The sequence below is a fragment of the Laetiporus sulphureus genome (assembly GCF_001632365.1).
Source record: "Laetiporus sulphureus 93-53 unplaced genomic scaffold LAESUscaffold_46, whole genome shotgun sequence".
NCBI classification, from domain to species: Eukaryota; Fungi; Basidiomycota; class Agaricomycetes; order Polyporales; family Laetiporaceae; genus Laetiporus; species Laetiporus sulphureus.
Genome location: NW_024468555.1, coordinates 213,187 through 230,691, shown reverse-complemented (window position 1 = coordinate 230,691; position 17,505 = coordinate 213,187). Strand labels below are relative to the sequence as shown.

At 52.7% G+C, this 17,505-nt stretch overlaps 5 protein-coding genes across 5 annotated transcripts; 3 read left to right on the top strand and 2 right to left on the bottom strand.

The window, feature by feature from the left end:
• The first annotated feature begins 257 nt into the window (after nucleotides 1–257).
• LAESUDRAFT_815148 (galactose mutarotase-like protein) lies at nucleotides 258–1,539 on the top strand. Its single transcript, XM_040914662.1, has 4 exons — nucleotides 258–371; nucleotides 423–705; nucleotides 761–1,214; nucleotides 1,271–1,539. Exons 1-4 carry the CDS (start codon nucleotides 324–326, stop codon nucleotides 1,371–1,373), a joined length of 888 nt encoding a protein of 295 aa, XP_040760463.1. The 5' UTR covers nucleotides 258–323; the 3' UTR covers nucleotides 1,374–1,539.
• Nucleotides 1,540–1,578: 39 nt separating this feature from the next.
• Nucleotides 1,579–7,914, top strand: LAESUDRAFT_399797 (uncharacterized protein). The gene is made up of 20 exons (XM_040902303.1): nucleotides 1,579–1,997; nucleotides 2,057–3,200; nucleotides 3,260–3,328; nucleotides 3,385–3,456; nucleotides 3,507–3,734; nucleotides 3,788–4,469; nucleotides 4,528–4,642; nucleotides 4,691–5,008; nucleotides 5,066–5,261; nucleotides 5,317–5,463; nucleotides 5,514–5,646; nucleotides 5,694–5,937; nucleotides 5,988–6,115; nucleotides 6,165–6,317; nucleotides 6,365–6,544; nucleotides 6,596–6,753; nucleotides 6,810–6,941; nucleotides 6,991–7,161; nucleotides 7,211–7,467; nucleotides 7,527–7,914. The coding sequence occupies exons 1-20, from the start codon at nucleotides 1,784–1,786 to the stop codon at nucleotides 7,802–7,804; spliced, it is 5,019 nt and encodes a 1,672-aa protein (XP_040760462.1). The 5' UTR covers nucleotides 1,579–1,783; the 3' UTR covers nucleotides 7,805–7,914.
• On the bottom strand, nucleotides 7,824–9,310 carry LAESUDRAFT_729967 (aldolase). Its single transcript, XM_040909751.1, has 7 exons — nucleotides 9,024–9,310; nucleotides 8,827–8,972; nucleotides 8,610–8,773; nucleotides 8,418–8,556; nucleotides 8,338–8,356; nucleotides 8,141–8,279; nucleotides 7,824–8,083 (listed from the first exon to the last, which is right to left on the bottom strand). Exons 1-7 carry the CDS (start codon nucleotides 9,276–9,278, stop codon nucleotides 7,914–7,916), a joined length of 1,032 nt encoding a protein of 343 aa, XP_040760461.1. The 5' UTR covers nucleotides 9,279–9,310; the 3' UTR covers nucleotides 7,824–7,913.
• A 704-nt stretch (nucleotides 9,311–10,014) lies between these two features.
• On the bottom strand, nucleotides 10,015–11,558 carry LAESUDRAFT_729962 (aldolase). The gene is made up of 7 exons (XM_040909750.1): nucleotides 11,247–11,558; nucleotides 11,051–11,196; nucleotides 10,834–10,997; nucleotides 10,641–10,779; nucleotides 10,561–10,579; nucleotides 10,365–10,503; nucleotides 10,015–10,307 (listed from the first exon to the last, which is right to left on the bottom strand). Exons 1-7 carry the CDS (start codon nucleotides 11,496–11,498, stop codon nucleotides 10,138–10,140), a joined length of 1,029 nt encoding a protein of 342 aa, XP_040760460.1. The 5' UTR covers nucleotides 11,499–11,558; the 3' UTR covers nucleotides 10,015–10,137.
• A 1,312-nt stretch (nucleotides 11,559–12,870) lies between these two features.
• Nucleotides 12,871–17,387, top strand: LAESUDRAFT_661152 (glycosyltransferase family 41 protein; the record flags this gene model as incomplete). The annotated part of the gene is made up of 14 exons (XM_040904915.1): nucleotides 12,871–13,275; nucleotides 13,326–14,359; nucleotides 14,419–14,497; nucleotides 14,552–15,166; nucleotides 15,219–15,388; nucleotides 15,441–15,646; nucleotides 15,701–15,808; nucleotides 15,866–16,028; nucleotides 16,082–16,106; nucleotides 16,159–16,313; nucleotides 16,366–16,408; nucleotides 16,571–16,795; nucleotides 16,852–16,877; nucleotides 16,931–17,387. 14 exons carry the CDS (start codon nucleotides 12,871–12,873, stop codon nucleotides 17,385–17,387), a joined length of 3,711 nt encoding a protein of 1,236 aa, XP_040760459.1.
• Nucleotides 17,388–17,505: the final 118 nt, after the last annotated feature.

Here is a 17,505-nt window from a genome sequence, read left to right as displayed (position 1 = left end):
CACCGCACAGTCACGATTTCATGAGTGAAGCATTGTGAAGCAGATAGGACTTGAAGCATTGAAGAACAGAAGCAGGAAAGGTGATAGAGAAGAGGGGAGAAAGTGAGCGGTTATATGCTAGAGGGAGGTTGACTTCAGGGCAGGCGGCGGATGGTCACACTGCAGTGCCCAGATCCCTTCCGATGTCGCCACGTGACTGCAACCCTTAGAATGACGTAATAGGGAACGGCAATGGACTTTTGAGACGTGTTCATGATGCTCTTCGTCGTGGAAGAGCATCACACTCAAGTGCCGTCCTACTCACCGACAGAGTTGCTATTGCCATGCCAGTTGTCCAGCAGGCAGATCGGATTTTCCTCCAGCACCCCAAGGTAAAGCGCCTGGTCGCCGGTCTGCAGCATGTGTTGATCGCTCGCTTTCAGGGTTCATCTGCTGAGATCTTGCTGTATGGCGCGACCGTAATCTCTTGGAAGTCGGGAAGCGTCCTGAAGCCGACTCCAATCGAACGTCTTTTCGTCTCTTCCACGGCTGCGCTCGACGGAAGCAAACCTGTGAGGGGAGGCATCCCTGTTGTGTTTCCTTGCTTCGGCGCACCTACGCATCCGGAACACTCCAAGCTTGGACAGCACGGATTTGCACGCAGCGAAGTCTGGACTTATGATAGCATTGTGCTTGATGATGAGGCAGGTGTCTCAGTCAGGTTGAGTAAGTGTATCAGCGAGTGCACTCGGAAACGCTGTTACTAACCGACAGATTGCAGCTTTGGAGCCTAAGGCGAGCATCACAGAAAAGTACAAGCGTCCTTTCCACCTTGCGTATGTTGTCACCCTCGCGGAGCACCAGCTGTCCACCGATCTTCACGTTAAGAACACCGGACTATCAACCTCTCCGCCTCTCGAGTTCCAGGCTTTATTCCACAACTACATTCGTGCGCCTGCAAGCGAAGTCCTCATCACTCCTCTTCAAGGAGTGTCCTACTATGACAAGACGGAAGCCACTGACGAACTGCGCAGCAAGCACAAGGTAGAGAAGAGGGACGCCGTCAATGTCAAGACCTTTACGGACTTCGTGTACGAGAATGCACCTGGCACGTACGAGATTACGTCGCCGACGTCCAAGATTGAGATCAAGACGAAGAACTTCAAGGACGTAGTGGTTTGGAACCCGCAGGCAGAGGCTGGGTCCAAGATATCGGACATGGAGACAGGAGGATGGTAAATCTTGTGCATAGCTTGAGTGATGGCCCAATACTAACACGATTATCTTGAAGGGAAAAGTATGTCTGTGTCGAGCCAGGTTATGTCCGCGGCTTCGTGCAATTAGAAGCTGGACAGAGGTGGATTGGCCAACAGACCTTGACTGCCAAGCTGTAGAAGCTTTTGGACGGGATGAAACGGTTGAACATTACAGATGGAGACGCGACCCATGTGTATAAATTGGAAGGTGTACAACAAAGGTACCAAGTACTGAGATTGTTTGCTGCATAAGTTTTCACCCTGATGGCTAGTCCATCCAAGAAGCAAGTGCAGCATAAGTACATATTCGCCAGACGGGAACATGGATGGCGGGTAGTGTGAGGTAGTGTGCCATCGCAGAAAGAATTTGGACGTCGCGCGTTATGTCGCGTACGATGGCGTATCACGTGATCGTTGCGACGCGTGGTGGACGTGCGACGCGGTTCGGCGCCTCCCGTCCCACTCGGTGGCCAGGGCTCCTGAGTTAGCAAGGTCTCATTGCCAGTTTTCCCCCTTGTCTTCCACAGTTCTTTCTTGCATCATGCGAGATGAAAGATACCACCGCATCCTTGTGCGTACGAGTAAATCAGATTGACCATACGCTTGCACAAGCGGGTCCATTGGATAACACCACGCTCCCTCGCGTACCTATTATCAGAATATACGGGGAAGCCTCTAATGGTCAAAAGGCATGTATACATGTCCATCAAGTATACCCATACTTTTTCGTGGAATACCCGGGCAAGATGAACCCTAACGATGGTAAGCAAATGCTAAAGCTTGAAAACGCGGGTCGATGCTCACCATTATTGTCATTCAAGTCAATCACTACATCTCGAAGCTAAATTATTCTCTAAATCATGCTATTGCCCTTTCTTTTAAGCGAGATCCACGCTCACCAAAATCTCAGTTCATTCGTGCAGTCGTGCTCGTGAAAGGGGTACATTTCTATGGCTTTCATTCATCATATTCCCCTTTTCTCAAGGTTCACATCGCCGACCCAGCATATAAAAGCCGTGCGGTAGCCATCCTGCAGTCCGGAACCGTCATGAGGACCAGATTTCGTGTGTATGAAAGCCATCTCAGCTATCCTCTTCAATTCTTATGCGACTTTGGGCTCTATGGGTGCGGATGGATGGATCTCGGCGAGATCTGGCAGCGAGGCCGAGAGGAAGAGACCAAATCTGCGCACGAGGGTGAAGGCGAAGGGAAGCCACCCGTCTTTCGGACCTCACCGCATCCTCGCCAGTCTCGCATGCCTCTCGAAGTCGACGTCATCGCTCATCAGATTCTGAACCGGCGGTTGCTGTCAGCTCGTAACATTCACCACAAGTTGCAAACTCCTGCTCCTCCCCTTCCTCCCGAACCTCTCGTGCTCAGCGTACGCGAGCTTTGGGAAGATGAACGCCGCCGCCGTATCGCGAAAGGTCTTACACCCTCTCCGGAAATCCCCAAGGATCCTAGTGCAGACTCGAGAGTAACGAGCAGGGAATGGGTAGCGGAAGCAAGGTGGTGGGAAGAAGTTAGGAGGAGGATCGAGAGAGAAGGAGAAATGGAGAAGACCCCGCGAAGTGATACAGGCTGGGAGCGGTGGGTCATGACGACGTTCGAGAGCATAGAATCACTTTGGGAGAACAAATGGAAGATGTGGAAGCCATCTAGACCGCAAGATAGTGAAAGCGGAGAAGGCGCGAAGACATCGGCTGCGGACAATCCCTATGCACCAACGCAATCAAGCCAGTCATTGAGTTCACAAATTTCCAAGCAAGCAGATGAGCACGAAATTGATGTGGATGAGACACTGCTTTTCAGCCAGGCCATTGATGAGTTATATACTGAAGGTTGGGAACAGCAGCCCGAAGGTGACGCAATTGATGGTGGAAGAGCGGAGGAAGAGCTCGCAGCTGAATCATTTCCGGCGGAAAATGAAATCGGCCATGCTTCCGATCAGAAAAAAAGAAACAGGTCGAATCCTTGTGCACGTGTATTTCACGCACCCCCGCTGATTCTAGGCACATGCACAGTCTTCTGAACGGTTCTTCGACTCCAAAGCGGCCCAATCCGTTCGGAGAGGCTTGGCGTAAACTCACACGGTAGCGCAATCCGTGAAAACATTGTCTGCGTCACATTGACCATGCTTGATTGCTAGTGCGGACCAATCTGATGCTCACCGTTCGACATCTGTCCTGTCGGAGGCTCCAACTCCAACCCCACCAAGAAGGTGTGGTTGCATTTTTTTCGTCGCTGTTTCGTACGCTCACCGCGCCGCAGGGAGGATGTTGTCGAATACTGGGGTGATTCGCTTCCGACGACACCCGTGAAACCACGACCTCAAATTCGACCTATTGAAGAGGGCAGTGTCTTATCTCCCACCAGACCTGCTCGACCGACGAACCTAGCAAAGCCAACCAACCCAACGAAACCATCGCGGTCAAAGGGTGAATCATCGGGCATAAGCATTGATTTGCACATCGCAAGTTACAACACGATTCCATTGCTGTGAAGTCGCATATACTGCTCTATTGTTCTAAATCTCACGGAGACCGCGCCAGGTCCCACATGAAGCAGCGAATTGATGTCCCATCCACAATGGACGCGGTGTCGTCCGAGTCGGATGCTCTCAACCTACAGAATAAGAAGCGGCGACATTCTCATACTTCAGACGATGAAGGCGCTGAAACTCACCATCCACTCAAGCGGCGTAGGAAGAATCATGTGGATGATGTCCTTTCATCATCTTCAGCTACCTCGTTGTCACTGGAGTCTTCCGCATCGTTAACGCGGAGATCGTTGCAGGATACCAGTTCTAACCGGTCACCAGTCCCTTCATTGCGTCGACGACGACATAATTTATACGTCTATGCTTATCTTCCTCCATCCGCGGCAGAATTGTCTGCAAGCGTTGATGATTTTGCCATTCCCAGCAAAGTCTACATCGATCCGCATTATTCGAGGGCCAGCGACGCGCCCGAAAGACCAAGGGAGTACGCTGGGCTGGTGTTCAACTTGAAGGGTGGGAAGGGATTGAGCGTCCTTGAAGATTGGGACAGCGGTTCTAATGGTCCATCTTCCGCTTCGCTGGTGTCGAGTAGTCCAACACTTTCCAATTCTAGTCGCATACATGGTTGGGAGTATGCCAGCTGTCCGCCGTCTGCTAAGGAAGTACGGCAATGGTTGCGTGACCATCCAAGGACGCACAATTCAGCGCCAACGTCTGTTAAGAAGCACTCTCAGGTATGTCCCACGCCTTCCTCTTCATTTCTTGCAGAGGTATCTATAAATGTCACAATAGATCGATGGTTCAACTCAAGCGAACCCATATGGGCTGAAGGGAAGCCCTCTCAAACCGGCAGAAAGTGCGATTCGTGAACGACAGAATATGAGCTTGTTCTCGCTCGAAGTATTTGGCAAGTCGGTTCTGATTTTATGCTTAGCTTGTGTTGAACGTGAATCAGCACCATCTAGGGAGGGACGCTTGCCAGATCCTGCGGAAGATGAGGTTCTTGCTATTTTCTACGCATATCAAGACTCTGCAGATATCGCGGACCGAGGGAGCGCAGGCTTCGCGTGCGAGACTGGCATGATTGTTGTCGAAGGTGATCAAGTCAACCCGCGCAGGTTACAGAGCGTACGGATGGACGCCGTCAACAGCGAGCTTGACCTGTTGAATCACCTCATCGATTTAGTCTGGGCTCTCGATCCTGATATCGTCGTCGGTTGGGAGGTGCAGTCTGCATCCTGGGGATACCTGAGTGCGCGAGCATCTACTTATGGTGCGTGCATTTGATCGTGTTGGGAGATGGATAAGACGTGATATTGCAAGCTCGTAGGGCTTGACATTGGGGAGCAGATCTCAAGAGCCCCCGGTCGACATAGCGGTGGATCAGATCAATGGGGGATGCGTATGACATCGACTTTCCAGGCTGTCGGTCGGCACGTACTGAACGTTTGGCGAATCATGCGCGCCGAACAGAACTTCACTAGTCACTCTTTTGAGCATGTTGTCTTTCAACTTCTCCGTAGACGGTAAGACTTTTTCGTGTGGTTCTGCGACTGTACGTTGAATATCACCTTCATTCAGGACTCCTCGATACTCCGCGAAGACGTTGACAGAGTGGTACCATAGTCCTCATCCGTACCAAACGGCTAATCTCCTACGATACTTCTCCATCCGCGCTGTTACGGTGTTGGAAATCCTTGACGTTGCAGAGGTTGTGACGAAGAATGCGTACGTCACTCTGCTTGACCCGTGGCGCACTCATCCTGAATGCTTTACAGAGAATTTGCTCGCATTTTCGGAGTGGATTTTTTCTCGGTCCTCAGTCGCGGCTCGCAGTTCAAAGTAGAGTCGTTCATGTTCAGAATCGCCAAGCCGGAGAGTTTTGTACTGCTATCGCCGAGCAAGCAGGATGTGAGTGTAACGTTCGTGATTAGGAGCGCTATTGACTGGATTTGCAGGTCGGAAAGCAAAATGCGGCTGAATGCATGCCCTTAATCATGGAGCCGCTCTCGGCTTTCTACAATAGCCCCCTTGTAGTTTTAGACTTTCAATCTCTGTATCCATCTATCATGATCGCCTACAACTACTGTTACTCTACTTGTCTCGGTCGTGTATCTGATTTCAAGGGACAAAACAAATTCGGCGTCACGGAGTTGCATCAACCGCCGGGCTTGCTGGAGTCTCTACAAGATCATATTATTGGTGAGTCTGCACCTTAGCTTTTCCTGGAGATCTGTTCATGTTGTATCTAGTCGCACCTAATGGTATAATGTATGTGAAACCCGAGGTCCGCAAGGGGTTGCTCGGCAGGATGCTGACGGAATTACTGGAAACGCGAGTAATGGTGAAGCAAGCAATGAAGGGAGTGAAGGATGACAAGGTGCGTTATGGTCATATGTGCACAGAGGGTTTCTAATGGTGATTGGCAGGCCCTCAGAAGGGTCCTTGACGCACGTCAATTGGGTCTCAAATTCATCGCCAACGTCACTTATGGTTACACAAGCGCCACTTATTCCGGTCGAATGCCGGCTGTAGAGATCGCGGATAGTATTGTCCAAAGTGGTCGTGAAACTCTGGAGGAGGTACGTCTTTTGAGACAAGTCCTCATTCGAAGTTCACCATGTTATAGGCAATACGCGTGATTGATTCGACCAAGAAATGGGGCGCCAAAGTAGTTTACGGCGACACAGACTCACTGTTTGTGTACCTCCCTGGCAAGACTAAGGAGCAAGCGTTCCGAATCGGCTACGAGATGGCAGAAACGATCACTGCGTCGAACCCTGTTCCGGTAAAACTCAAGTTCGAAAAGGTACGTAGACTCTACTCCGCTCCATAAGCACAATAGGACTGATGATGCCAGGTTTACCTTCCCTGCGTGCTCATGGCGAAGAAACGCTACGTGGGTTTCAAGTTTGAGAATCCAGATGACAAGGAACCGGTGTTCGACGCGAAGGGGATTGAGACCGTCCGTAGAGATGGGATCCCGGCTCAGCAGAAGATGGTGGAGGCGTGCCTTAAGTGGGTGCCCTTACGTCGGTTTTCATGCCTGCTGACCTAACGATATGATATGTCAGAATTCTCTTTAGGACTCAAGACCTCAGCAAGGTCAAGGATTATTGTTGTAACACCTGGGCGAAGATACTCGAAGACAGGGTCTCCGTGCAAGACTTCATCTTTGCAAAGGAGGTCAAGATGGGCACATACAGGTGTGTGCTCTAACGTCCGATGCGATACGCTTATTGACCATTATACTAGCGACAAAGTCCCACCGCCGCCGGGTGTCACAGTCGCTGCACGACGTATGGTGGAAGATCCTGCTGACGAGCCTCAATACGGAGAACGTGTACCGTACATCATCGTCCGCGGCGACCCTGATAGCAGGGTAGTAGACAGAGCCGTAGCTCCTGAGGCTCTCCTGAACGACAGGTACGCTCGCTGTCGAAACCGCATGTGCAGCGCTCATCATTCCTTGCAGCCAGAAGCACCTGGATGCGACGTATTACATATCCAGAGTGTTGATCCCGCCTCTCGAACGCATATTCAACCTCGTCGGCGCAGATGTCAGAAGCTGGTATGACGAAATGCCGAAGACGATACGAGCGGATCATGCGGATTCGTTGTTGATTTCACCACGGAAGGCGAACAAGGACTCTAACGGACCCGGCACGCTGAAGATTGACTATCATTTTCTCAGCTCGAATTGCATCGTATGCGGTGCCCTCACACCAGAAGGTAAGCTAGCCGCATCGAATTTAGTTGAACACGTCGTTTTGACAGGCCGTCGAATGCAGGTTTGTGTGAAGACTGTCGTGCCGATCCTCAACCGACAATTACCGAGCTTCTGTCCCGGGTACGGACGACCGAGAGCCGACTATGGAATGTTCAAACGGTCTGCGGCTCCTGCTGCGGAACGGCCACCGCTGAACCCATCAAGTGCGAATCGTTGGACTGTCCGTGGCTGTTTGAGCGGAAGAAGATCGAGCACAGGGCAGAAGCGCTCGTCGCCATTGAAGATCTGGTGAGGCAGCTTGAGATAGGCGACGACGGTTTCGCAGGGGATGACGGATGAGATGGTCTTTTGTTGACGTCGATGATATATATCATCGTTTGTTTTCGGGTCGAAAGCATGTTGACAAGAAATACATGATACAGATTGGTTATACATCCTTATTAAGCTCTCAGACAAGGTTCAGCTCTTTGCGGATCAGCTCCTTCGTCTTCTGCTCCATCTCGTCGAATATCTTGAGAGCATCGGCCAACTTGCGCGTCGCCTCAGCATCCACCGACAATGCAGCCCGGAGCGCATCCGCGCCGTTCGCGAGGAAATCCGTCTCGATGATCGAGGAGTCTTTCGTGGTCGACGTGTCAGCATCCGTACACGAGCGACGTTGTGATGCTACGTCACCTGCACTGAGACCGACCTCTGGGTGGTGGGGCTTGGGATCGTTCGGCGTTAATGCGGTTTGGTCGGTTGCGGCGAGCTGGTCGAGCACTGCTGCTGACAGCGTCAGGTGGTCCGGATGGAGAGACACCAGCGCTACTGCCTAGGCAATCGTCAGCGGTGATTGGGAGTGGTGGCTATCAAGATCGAGGGTGAAGCACCTCGGTGGAGGTGACGATGCTTCGTACGAGGATTATCAGCTTGGCAGAGGCACATTGTATAATATGCGCGCATAACGTACCTGGCGGGCATGACGAGCGTTTTGGAACCGATGCTTTTGTAAACGTTCACGATCGACGCAATGACGCGAGCCCCGGGGTGCTCATTAGCCGTGTCCTTGTATTCCTTCCATAGCTCGTGTTGGAAATGCACGCGAAGCTCTGTTAGGGCAGAATGTAGTGTGCAACGTCCTCATTTGTAAGTAATCACTTGCCGTTGAAATACGGCGCAACGTATAGACATCCCGCTTGGGACGCCGCAACGGCTTGCGTGGCCGCGAATAGACACGTTGCGAGAGTGCTGATGCCTATCTTTTCGAGGTATTGACAGGCAACGATTGATTCCGGCGTGGCAGGGATTTTGATGCATACTCGTGATCTGTGTAGCTAGGTTACGATTGCGCCTTGGGATACCGCTGACAAGCCACTTACTTCGGAATGCCGTTGGCCTCAAAGAGAGCTACCAGTCTCTTGGCATGTGCGATCGTCTCTTCCGTATTGTAGGCGGCCGATGGGGAGGTTTGTGCGTGCACACGACCGGTTAAGTACGGATAGACTTCCTTTGCCAGGAGGACGGTCTGATCGTTCTGGATCAGACACCGAGGTTGGAAATAGGCGATCGGTCAAACCAAGATGTCCAGAGCATTTGTGACTTGCTGCTCTCCATCAACTCCACTTGCTTGTGTCTGTGCGCATGCAGCCTTTAGAAGCGAGGCGCGCTCTTGTTTAGCTGCTTCAGAGTACACGATGGCTTGGTTGGACGTCATGTCGCAGAACTTGACCGTCTCCGTCGTGTGACGGGCTGCAACCGCCGGATCCATGGAGTCCACATCGACGGTCACTTGAGAGCGAACATAAGTCAACAGGTTGGCATGCGCGGCCATGTCTGCGCGGTATGGAGAGTGATCAATCGCAAGGTGCGACTACAAGCGGACGTTGTCATAAATATGCTATTCAAAACACCTGCCTAATGCGGGGGTCATACGGGCAGCTGACCAGGAGAGAGGTACGCCGGTCGGACCACATCAGTACCGCTCCCCGATGCCTAGGCAAACACGGCTCTCGATATCTTGGATGCGATAGACTTGGGTGAGAATCGGCTTGATTGAATTCTCATCAATCCATCATTTGCGACCTGAATCCGGGGTCATCGAGATGCGGGGAAGCGACGCGTCCACATGGGCGATACATGTGGTCGAAGGGACTGAGATGGTGCAAGAGGCAGCCTCAATCCGCATCATTCCAGCTCGCAGTGGTCGCCCAGAGTTCATTCGGATATCATGAGAAGTGACAACGACTTGCGAAGGCGTCGCTGGCTCACACTTGTTGCCTCCGGGCGCTTAAAGCGAGCCTGAGATGGTTCCGCGAGACACGGCTCAGGAACAATATTTTTGTAAAGACCAATTCGCAGAAAAGGTGACGCTGTCCTCACCCGCCGGCTGCCGACTGGCCACCTCCATAAAGCGTCCGTAGCCCGACTCTGGGGTCGCCTGTCACCTGTTTTACGCGCGTCCACCGCATGTGCAGCGCTCACCATTCCGAACGGAAGAAGATCGAGCACAGGCCCAAGCGCTCGTCGCCATTGAAGACTTGAGATAGGCGACGACAATTTTGCAGGGAGTGATGGTCTCTCGACTGCATTATTGGTATATACACTGTAATTTGTGTTCGGGTCGAAACCAAGAATACATGGTACAAACTGGTTATACATCCTTATTTAGGCTCTCAAGCAAATAGATCCACTCAAACGAGGTTCAGCTCTTTGCGGATCAGCTCCTTCGTCTTCTGCTCCATCTCGTCGAATATCTTGAGAGCATCGGCCAAATTGCGCGTCGACTCAGCATCCACCGACAATGCCGCCCGGAGCGCATCCGCGCCGTTCGCGAGGAAATCCGTCTCGATGATCGAGGAGTCTTTCGTGGTCGACGTGTCAGCATCCGTGCATGAGGAACGTTGTGATGCTACGTCACCTGCGTTGAGACCGACCTCCGGGTGGTGGGGCTTGGGATCATTCGGCGTTGATGCTGTTTGCTCGGTTGCGATGAGCTGGTCGAGGACTGCTCCTGACAGCGTCAGGTGGTCCGGATGTAGAGACACCAGCGCAACTGCCTAGGCAATAGTCAGCGGTCATTGGGAGTGATTACTGTCAGGAGTGAGATGAAGTACCTCGGTGGAGGTGACGATGCTTCGTACGAGGATTATCAGCTCGGCACAGACACATTGTATAATATGCGCGCATAACGTACCTGGCGGGCATGACGAGCGTTTTGGAACCGATGCTTTTGTAAACGTTCACGATCGACGCAATGATGCGAGCCCCAGGGTGCTCGTTAGCCGTGTCCTTGTATTCCTTCCATAACTCGGGTTGGATATGCACGCGAAGCTCTGTTAGGGCAGAATGTAGTGCACGATGTCACGGGTACAGAAGAAGCCACTTGCGATTGAGATACGGCGCAATGTATCGACATCCAGCTTGGGACGCTGCAACGGCTTGCGGGACCGAGAACAGACAAGTTGCGAGGGTACTGATACCGATCGTTTCGAGGTGTTGACAGGCAACGATTGATTCCGGTGTGGCAGGAATTTTGATGCATACTCGTGATCTGTGTAGCTAGGTTACGATTGCGCCTTGGGATACCGCTGACAAGCCACTTACTTCGGAATGCCGTTGGCCTCAAAGAGAGCTACCAGTCTCTTAGCATGTGCGATCGTCTCTTCCGTATTGTAGGCGGCCGACGGGGAAGTTTCGGTGTGTACACGACCGGTTAAGTATGGATAGACTTCCTTCGCCAGGAGGACGGTCTGGTCGTTCAGAATCAGATACCAAGGCTGGAATAGGCGATCGGTCAAACCAAGATGTCCAGAGCATTTGTGACTTGTTGCTCTCCGTCAACTCCGCTTGCTTGAGCCTGTGCGCACGCCGCCTTTAGAAGCGAAGCGCGGTCTTGCTTGGCTGCTTCAACATAGACGATGGCTTGGTTGGACGTCATGTCGCAGAACTTGACCGTCTCCGTCGTGTGACGGGCTGCAACCGCCGGATCCATAGAGTCCACATCGACAGCCACTTGGGCGCGGATGTAAGTCAAGAGGTTGCCAGCGGTCATGTCTGCACGGTATGAAGATCGTAGGATGGGAAATCAAAGTGTGAATACTGCAGCGGACCTTGTCAGCAGTCCCCAATAAATATGTGCCCGCTATTCACAACGCCTGCCTAATGCGGGGGTTCAATGCATAGGGCAGCTGATCAGGGGGAGATGCGCTGGGGAGATGCGATGGTCGGACCACATCAATCCTGCTCCCCATGACCAGGCAAAGAGGGTGATAGACTTGATTGAACCGTTCTCATCAATCCATCATTTGCGACCTGAATACCTGGGGGTCATCGAGATGCCAAGTGCGGGAAGCGACGCGTTCACATGCAGCCTCGATCCGCATCATGCTTGCAGTGGTCGTCCAGCAAGTCCGTTTGGATGCGGCCATGGGAAGTGCCACACGACGAAGGCGTCGGGTGGCGCACACTTGGCGTTCGGGCGCTTATAGAGAGCCTGAGCCGCGGCTCAGGAACAATTTTGTAAACAAAGGTTATACTGTCCTCCAAATGATATTGCTGCCGACCATAAAGCGTCCGCAGCCTAACTCTAGGGTCGCCGGTCACTTGTTTTACGCGTGTCCACCTTCCGTCACATTGCTCGCACCTGCCGAATTGGTGGAGTTTACCCAGTGTGTCCCCTCCGCGCGCGGATGAATCCCAGAGTCGAGAATGTAAGTAAGTAGCATCGCCTAGGCGTAATGTGAATGCCGCTGGATTGATTGCGGTAACAAATCGCATACGTCATAGTAATCACCGCTCCCCTGCCATACTCAGCGGTCTGCCGCCAATTGGCCGCCTTCCAGAATAATTTCATGTGCATATAATCCACTTTCAACCACATGCATCTCGTCTGTCCTCCTCATTGATACATCCCTTCCTCTCCCAACATCTTCCAATGAACCAGGGTCACTCTTCCCAGAAGCCTGCGGCGCAGAATCCCTCCGCCGCATCTACCCACGACGAATCGCACGCGCGGTATTTCCAGTTGCGACGACAAGGTTGGGACTCAGATTCCGTCCCTACTTCGTCCCTTGATTCCAGAGATGCTGCGTCTTCTGCGGCTCTGGCGGATACGACTATGCCCCCCACCGCGAGACCGTTCCTGTCACAGGTGGGACTCTCTCCAGCGGCAATAGGCAACCCCCCCGAGCATGAGGGCAAGCCTCCCTTTGCCTCAGCTGCTCATCAAACCCTGACACCCCGTTTCAGGTGCTACAACAATCTCTGTGGATACAGGTATGGCAGGCGATTCGGTGCAAGTTGCTACTCAGACATCGCCTACAACACGACCTGATGCCCAGCCGAATCCCGTCCCGCTAGAAGCTGCCGCCAGTTTTGTACTGTCCGCGCCAGGATCGGAAACGGCCAGTCCATTTGCTACGACCATGGCTCGTGATGCTGCGATGGCATACGCGTATCATCTGTACGAGTCATCGACCCAGCCACCAGCAGCCGGGCTCACCCATACACCAATGTCCATGCCCATCACGTCAGTCGCTGTCTCGACAGAAAACGTATACAAGTTCCAACTGCTCCCACTTCTCACGACGTTGCGCTCGCTCCATCCTCGCCACCTGCCTATTCTGCTATTACTCGCCTGCACATATCATGCGTTGGGCGATTACCAAGCTAGTTTGAAGCTCAGCCATGACATGCTGGCCATCGACAACACCTACGTTGAGGCGATGTCGAACATCGGCACAACATACAAAGCAATGGGTCAAGACGATAAGGCTTTTGAGTGGTGGCTGAAGGCCCTCAGAATCAAGCCGACCTATTGGGATGCTATAGTGAAGCGTTCATGACTCTCCCAAGAAGCCGATGCTAACGATGCTCACAGGACAACGTACTCGGCAGGCTGTTCTCTGCCACCCAGAACGTGCTAGATAATCAACGCCGCTTCACGACGTACCTGCAGGCGATAAGAATGTGCGAACACATCCAGCGGGAGGTTGTGGACCCAGATGGACGGCTTCGCACGCCTGTCCCCACGCACGAGCTGCATCGACTGCAAAGGCTTTTCTTTATCGCCGGGACCCTACGCACCTTGATCCGGCCGGATGGCGTCGAAGATGCCATTATAGACTACTTCAAGGCTGTCGAGCTGGTCATCCGCCCGCCTCTGCCGTATCCCGATGACGAGTGTTATACCATGCTTGATCTTGTCCTTGCAGTCTGCGTCGCTGGCTATATGCTGTCCGCTGTCTCGAATGGACATATACCCACGGAGATCGCGGAGAGCATGAACATTACGGTGCAACACATGAGCGAGCACCACTTTCCAATCCTCCGCTATGTGCATGCTTCCTCGCACAGGCTTCTCAATGCGCTTCTGCGCCTGGGGGGAGGCATTTTACCTACGGTCCTTCTTCTCCCCGAGCAAATAATGCATCTGCCGATGGTGCTATTTCCTTACTCCGGCGGTGTCCTTCCTTCGATGTGTACCCGGGATCCCGACAGCGGGAATTGGAACGCGTCATCGGAAGACGCACGTCAGAAGACAAACCTGATGACAAGCACAGTACTGCTCACTCTGGCGAAAAGGTTGCAGGACGATTCGTCTGCGAACAGGCCTCTTCCGATCGATAATGGCAGCGTCAGCGTCAGCACATCACTCGTGATTCTGCTATATTATCTTGCTCTGTCGCTATCCTCATCGCCGTCGACGTACAACAACATTGGGATATTGTTGTGCTCGCTGTCGTCTGCAAGGACGGTACGCGACCTGCAAGGTCAGAGACATGTGGTAGACGGGCCTGTACTTGCGAAACTTTACTATCAAGTCGGCCTGCAGCTCGATCCAGGTCATCCTCACCTTCTCACCAATATGGGTTCCCTCTTGAAGGATCAAGGGCATGTCAATGAGGCTATCGAGTATGTTTAGACATTGCTTGAGGTGATCTCCTGGCGGCTGATAGACATCACTCGTGAAGGTTTTACATGAAAGCGATACAGCATAAATCGGACTTCGACATCGCCTGGGCCAACTTGGCCAATGCAATCAAAGACATGGTATGCTGCAGGATCACCGGTTCTTCCGAGATGCTTACCATCGCTGCGGATCAGGGCCGCCCGTGGGACGCGATCGACTACTACCGCCGCGCCGTCAGTCTGAATTCGAACCTCCCGGAAGCGATATGTGGCCTGGTGAACTCTCTCTGCTCCGTGTGCGACTGGCGGGGACGGGGGACCGTACCGCAAGGGATTGGCGTTGACGACAGTGGGGGTGTTATCCCGCCTAGCAGCGAAGGACGTGCCGGCTGGATCACGAAAATGGTCGAGATTTGCGAACAGCAGATCGATGCCGGATACATGCAGAATGTTGGCGTCATCAGGAAATCGGCCACGGTAGATGAGTGGCTGCAAGTCGTCGAGACGGCGCGAGGCCGTTCGCTCCGCGAGGACGAGAAGGCGCGATGGCGGAAATGTCTGGGTCGCTATTATGGCGACGAGAATCGTCTTCTGGGAGGCATCAACGAAACGGGCTTCATCATTCGTTTCATCGACTGGGTGCAACCACGACTCCAGCGTCAGTGGTACCTGAAGGCGTACGGCAGGACTGTTTCGTCGGACCAGCCCATGCTTGGCAACTCATCAGATCTCGCTGGTTTCTTTTTGCGACCGATCCTCCCGGCAAACTTGAGTAGCCCTCTTGTGCCGTCGGTCCTCCCTTTCCATACTGTGAGTGCCGCCGCGTTGTAGCGGACGCACCCGTGTTCACGTGGATTCGCAGTTTACGTATCCGCTGTCTCCGAGGATGACTCGTCTCATCACGCATCGGAACGCTCTTCGCATATCGTATATGGCGCTCTCGCAAACATGGCTCCCCAAGCATGTCTTTCGTCCCCCGCCGCCTCCGCTTCACGGGAAGCTGAACATCGGCTATGTCTCAAATGATGTCAAGTAAGATGTTTGTTATATGCTACTGCGTGGATCTGAACTTGACTCCTCATAGTGACCATCCTCTGTCCCACTTGATGCAATCTGTCTTTGGTTTTCATGATCGAGACAAGTTCAACGTTTTCCTCTATACCACGAGCCCATGGGATGGCAGTGACTATCGTCCGCGAATTGCGCAGCAAGTCGAGAACTTTATTGACGTGTCTACATGGCCTGCGAACGCCGTTGTCGAGCATATCCTCCGGCAGGACATTCACATCCGTGAGCATTTCTCCGCTTGCTGACATGTAGCACCACTTGACTTGTCACTTTCAGTCATCAATCTGGGTGGCTACACAAAGGGTGCAAGGAATGATATTTTTGCGGTTCGTCCCTGTCCAGTGCAAATTCAACTGATGGGATATGCCGGGACATTGTCGGCTGGTGGGTTACAGGCCATCAGCGCGCTAGCTACAATGGAATTCACGTTGCGACATCCAGGCTGGTGCGATTATCTGGTTGGCTGCGAAACCTCGTGCCCTCCTGAGATGAGTGCCACGGAACTATGGCGCAAGTCTCGCGGTGACAGTCGAGATGAGGACTATCTCACCTTTGATCTTGACGCCGATGCGGACCCGGAATCAGGCTCAAACGATTGGGTTTAGTACGTTATACGTCTCTCATACGGCTTATATCGGATGTCATGCTGCTTTACAGCACGGAGAAACTCATGAACGTTCCTGTTCGTGTCGTCTATTCCACTAGGGACACTTGATGGCTCATGAACTGTGCAGCACTCCTTTATGGTCACCGATCACAAACAATCCTATCGAGAAGACGAATGTTTAACGCCGGAGGAACGGGAGCGTATTCCTGTTGAACAATTGTGGCTGGACGAAGAGAAGAGGCGGGCGGAGATGAGGCGAGGAATATTTCCTGATTTGCCTCAGTACGCGTCCCATGACCGCGTCGCACGACATCATGCTTGACTCACGACACAGAGAATTTGTGATATTTGCAAACTTCAGTCAGGTGAGATTGCCGGTGGCAGTCTGTATGGACTCTTCTGATGTATGAAGCAGCTTTACAAAGTAGGCCACGCCATGTAGACGTCCTTGGGGGAAGCGACCACTAACTCTTCACCACGAACATAGATTGACCCGGTGAGAGTCGTCTTCGTCAGCTGTTGGTGATCACTGACTTTAGATGCAGGGTATATTTGCAACTTGGTTGGAGATCCTTGTGAGGGTTCCTCATAGCGTTTTATGGCTGCTGCGATTCCCCATAGCCGGCGAAGAACACCTTCTGCGCACGGCAAGGACTTGGGCAGGAGAAAAGGTTGCTTCACGCATTCGTTTCACTGATGTGGCGAGGAAAAAGGAGCACGTGTATCGTTGCCGTGTAGCTGACCTCTTTCTGGACACCGTTGAGGTCGGTCTCGTCCGTTTCATTTCTGTCGATAGTCGCGATTGACTGCGACTTTATAGTGCAATGCTCATACGGTAGCTGCTGAGTGAGTGCGCGTCTCTAATGACAATCTAGGTAGCTCGCTAACAGGTCTTTCAGTGTGCTGTGGACAGGCACGCCTATCCTGACATACCCAAAGCACCCCCACAAGATGTGCTCTCGCGTAGCCGCTAGCATGGCAAGAGCGACACAGTTCGAGAGGTTGATGGTGGTGAACTCCATCGACGATTACAAAGAGCGCGCCATCCAGCTTGCGGAAAGTGTCCGCTACGTACTGATGCTGGATGCCTCTGGGACGGTTGTGCCACGAGGCCGGGGAACGCTGATGAGCCTTCGTCGCAATATCTTCCTCAACAGGGACAGAATGCCTCTATTCGATACGATGCGCTGGACAAGAAACTTGGAGAAGGGTCTTCGCGAAGCGTGGAGACGCTGGGTAGAGGGTACGCAGTATGAGATGACCGACGAATGGGAGGCGTGTCAAGGTCCAGAGAAGGAGAGCGGATGTATCTGCATATCGGATGATGATCCTGTCAACGTGGTCGTATATAACTGAGGTGACTATCGAGCAGCTCGCGCAGCACTGGAAGGAGAAGCATCCCGCTGCTTGGGAGACACTGAAGCAGCGCGTGCTGGAGAAGCAGAGCTCAGACTAGACATCTGTTTGCTGCGAA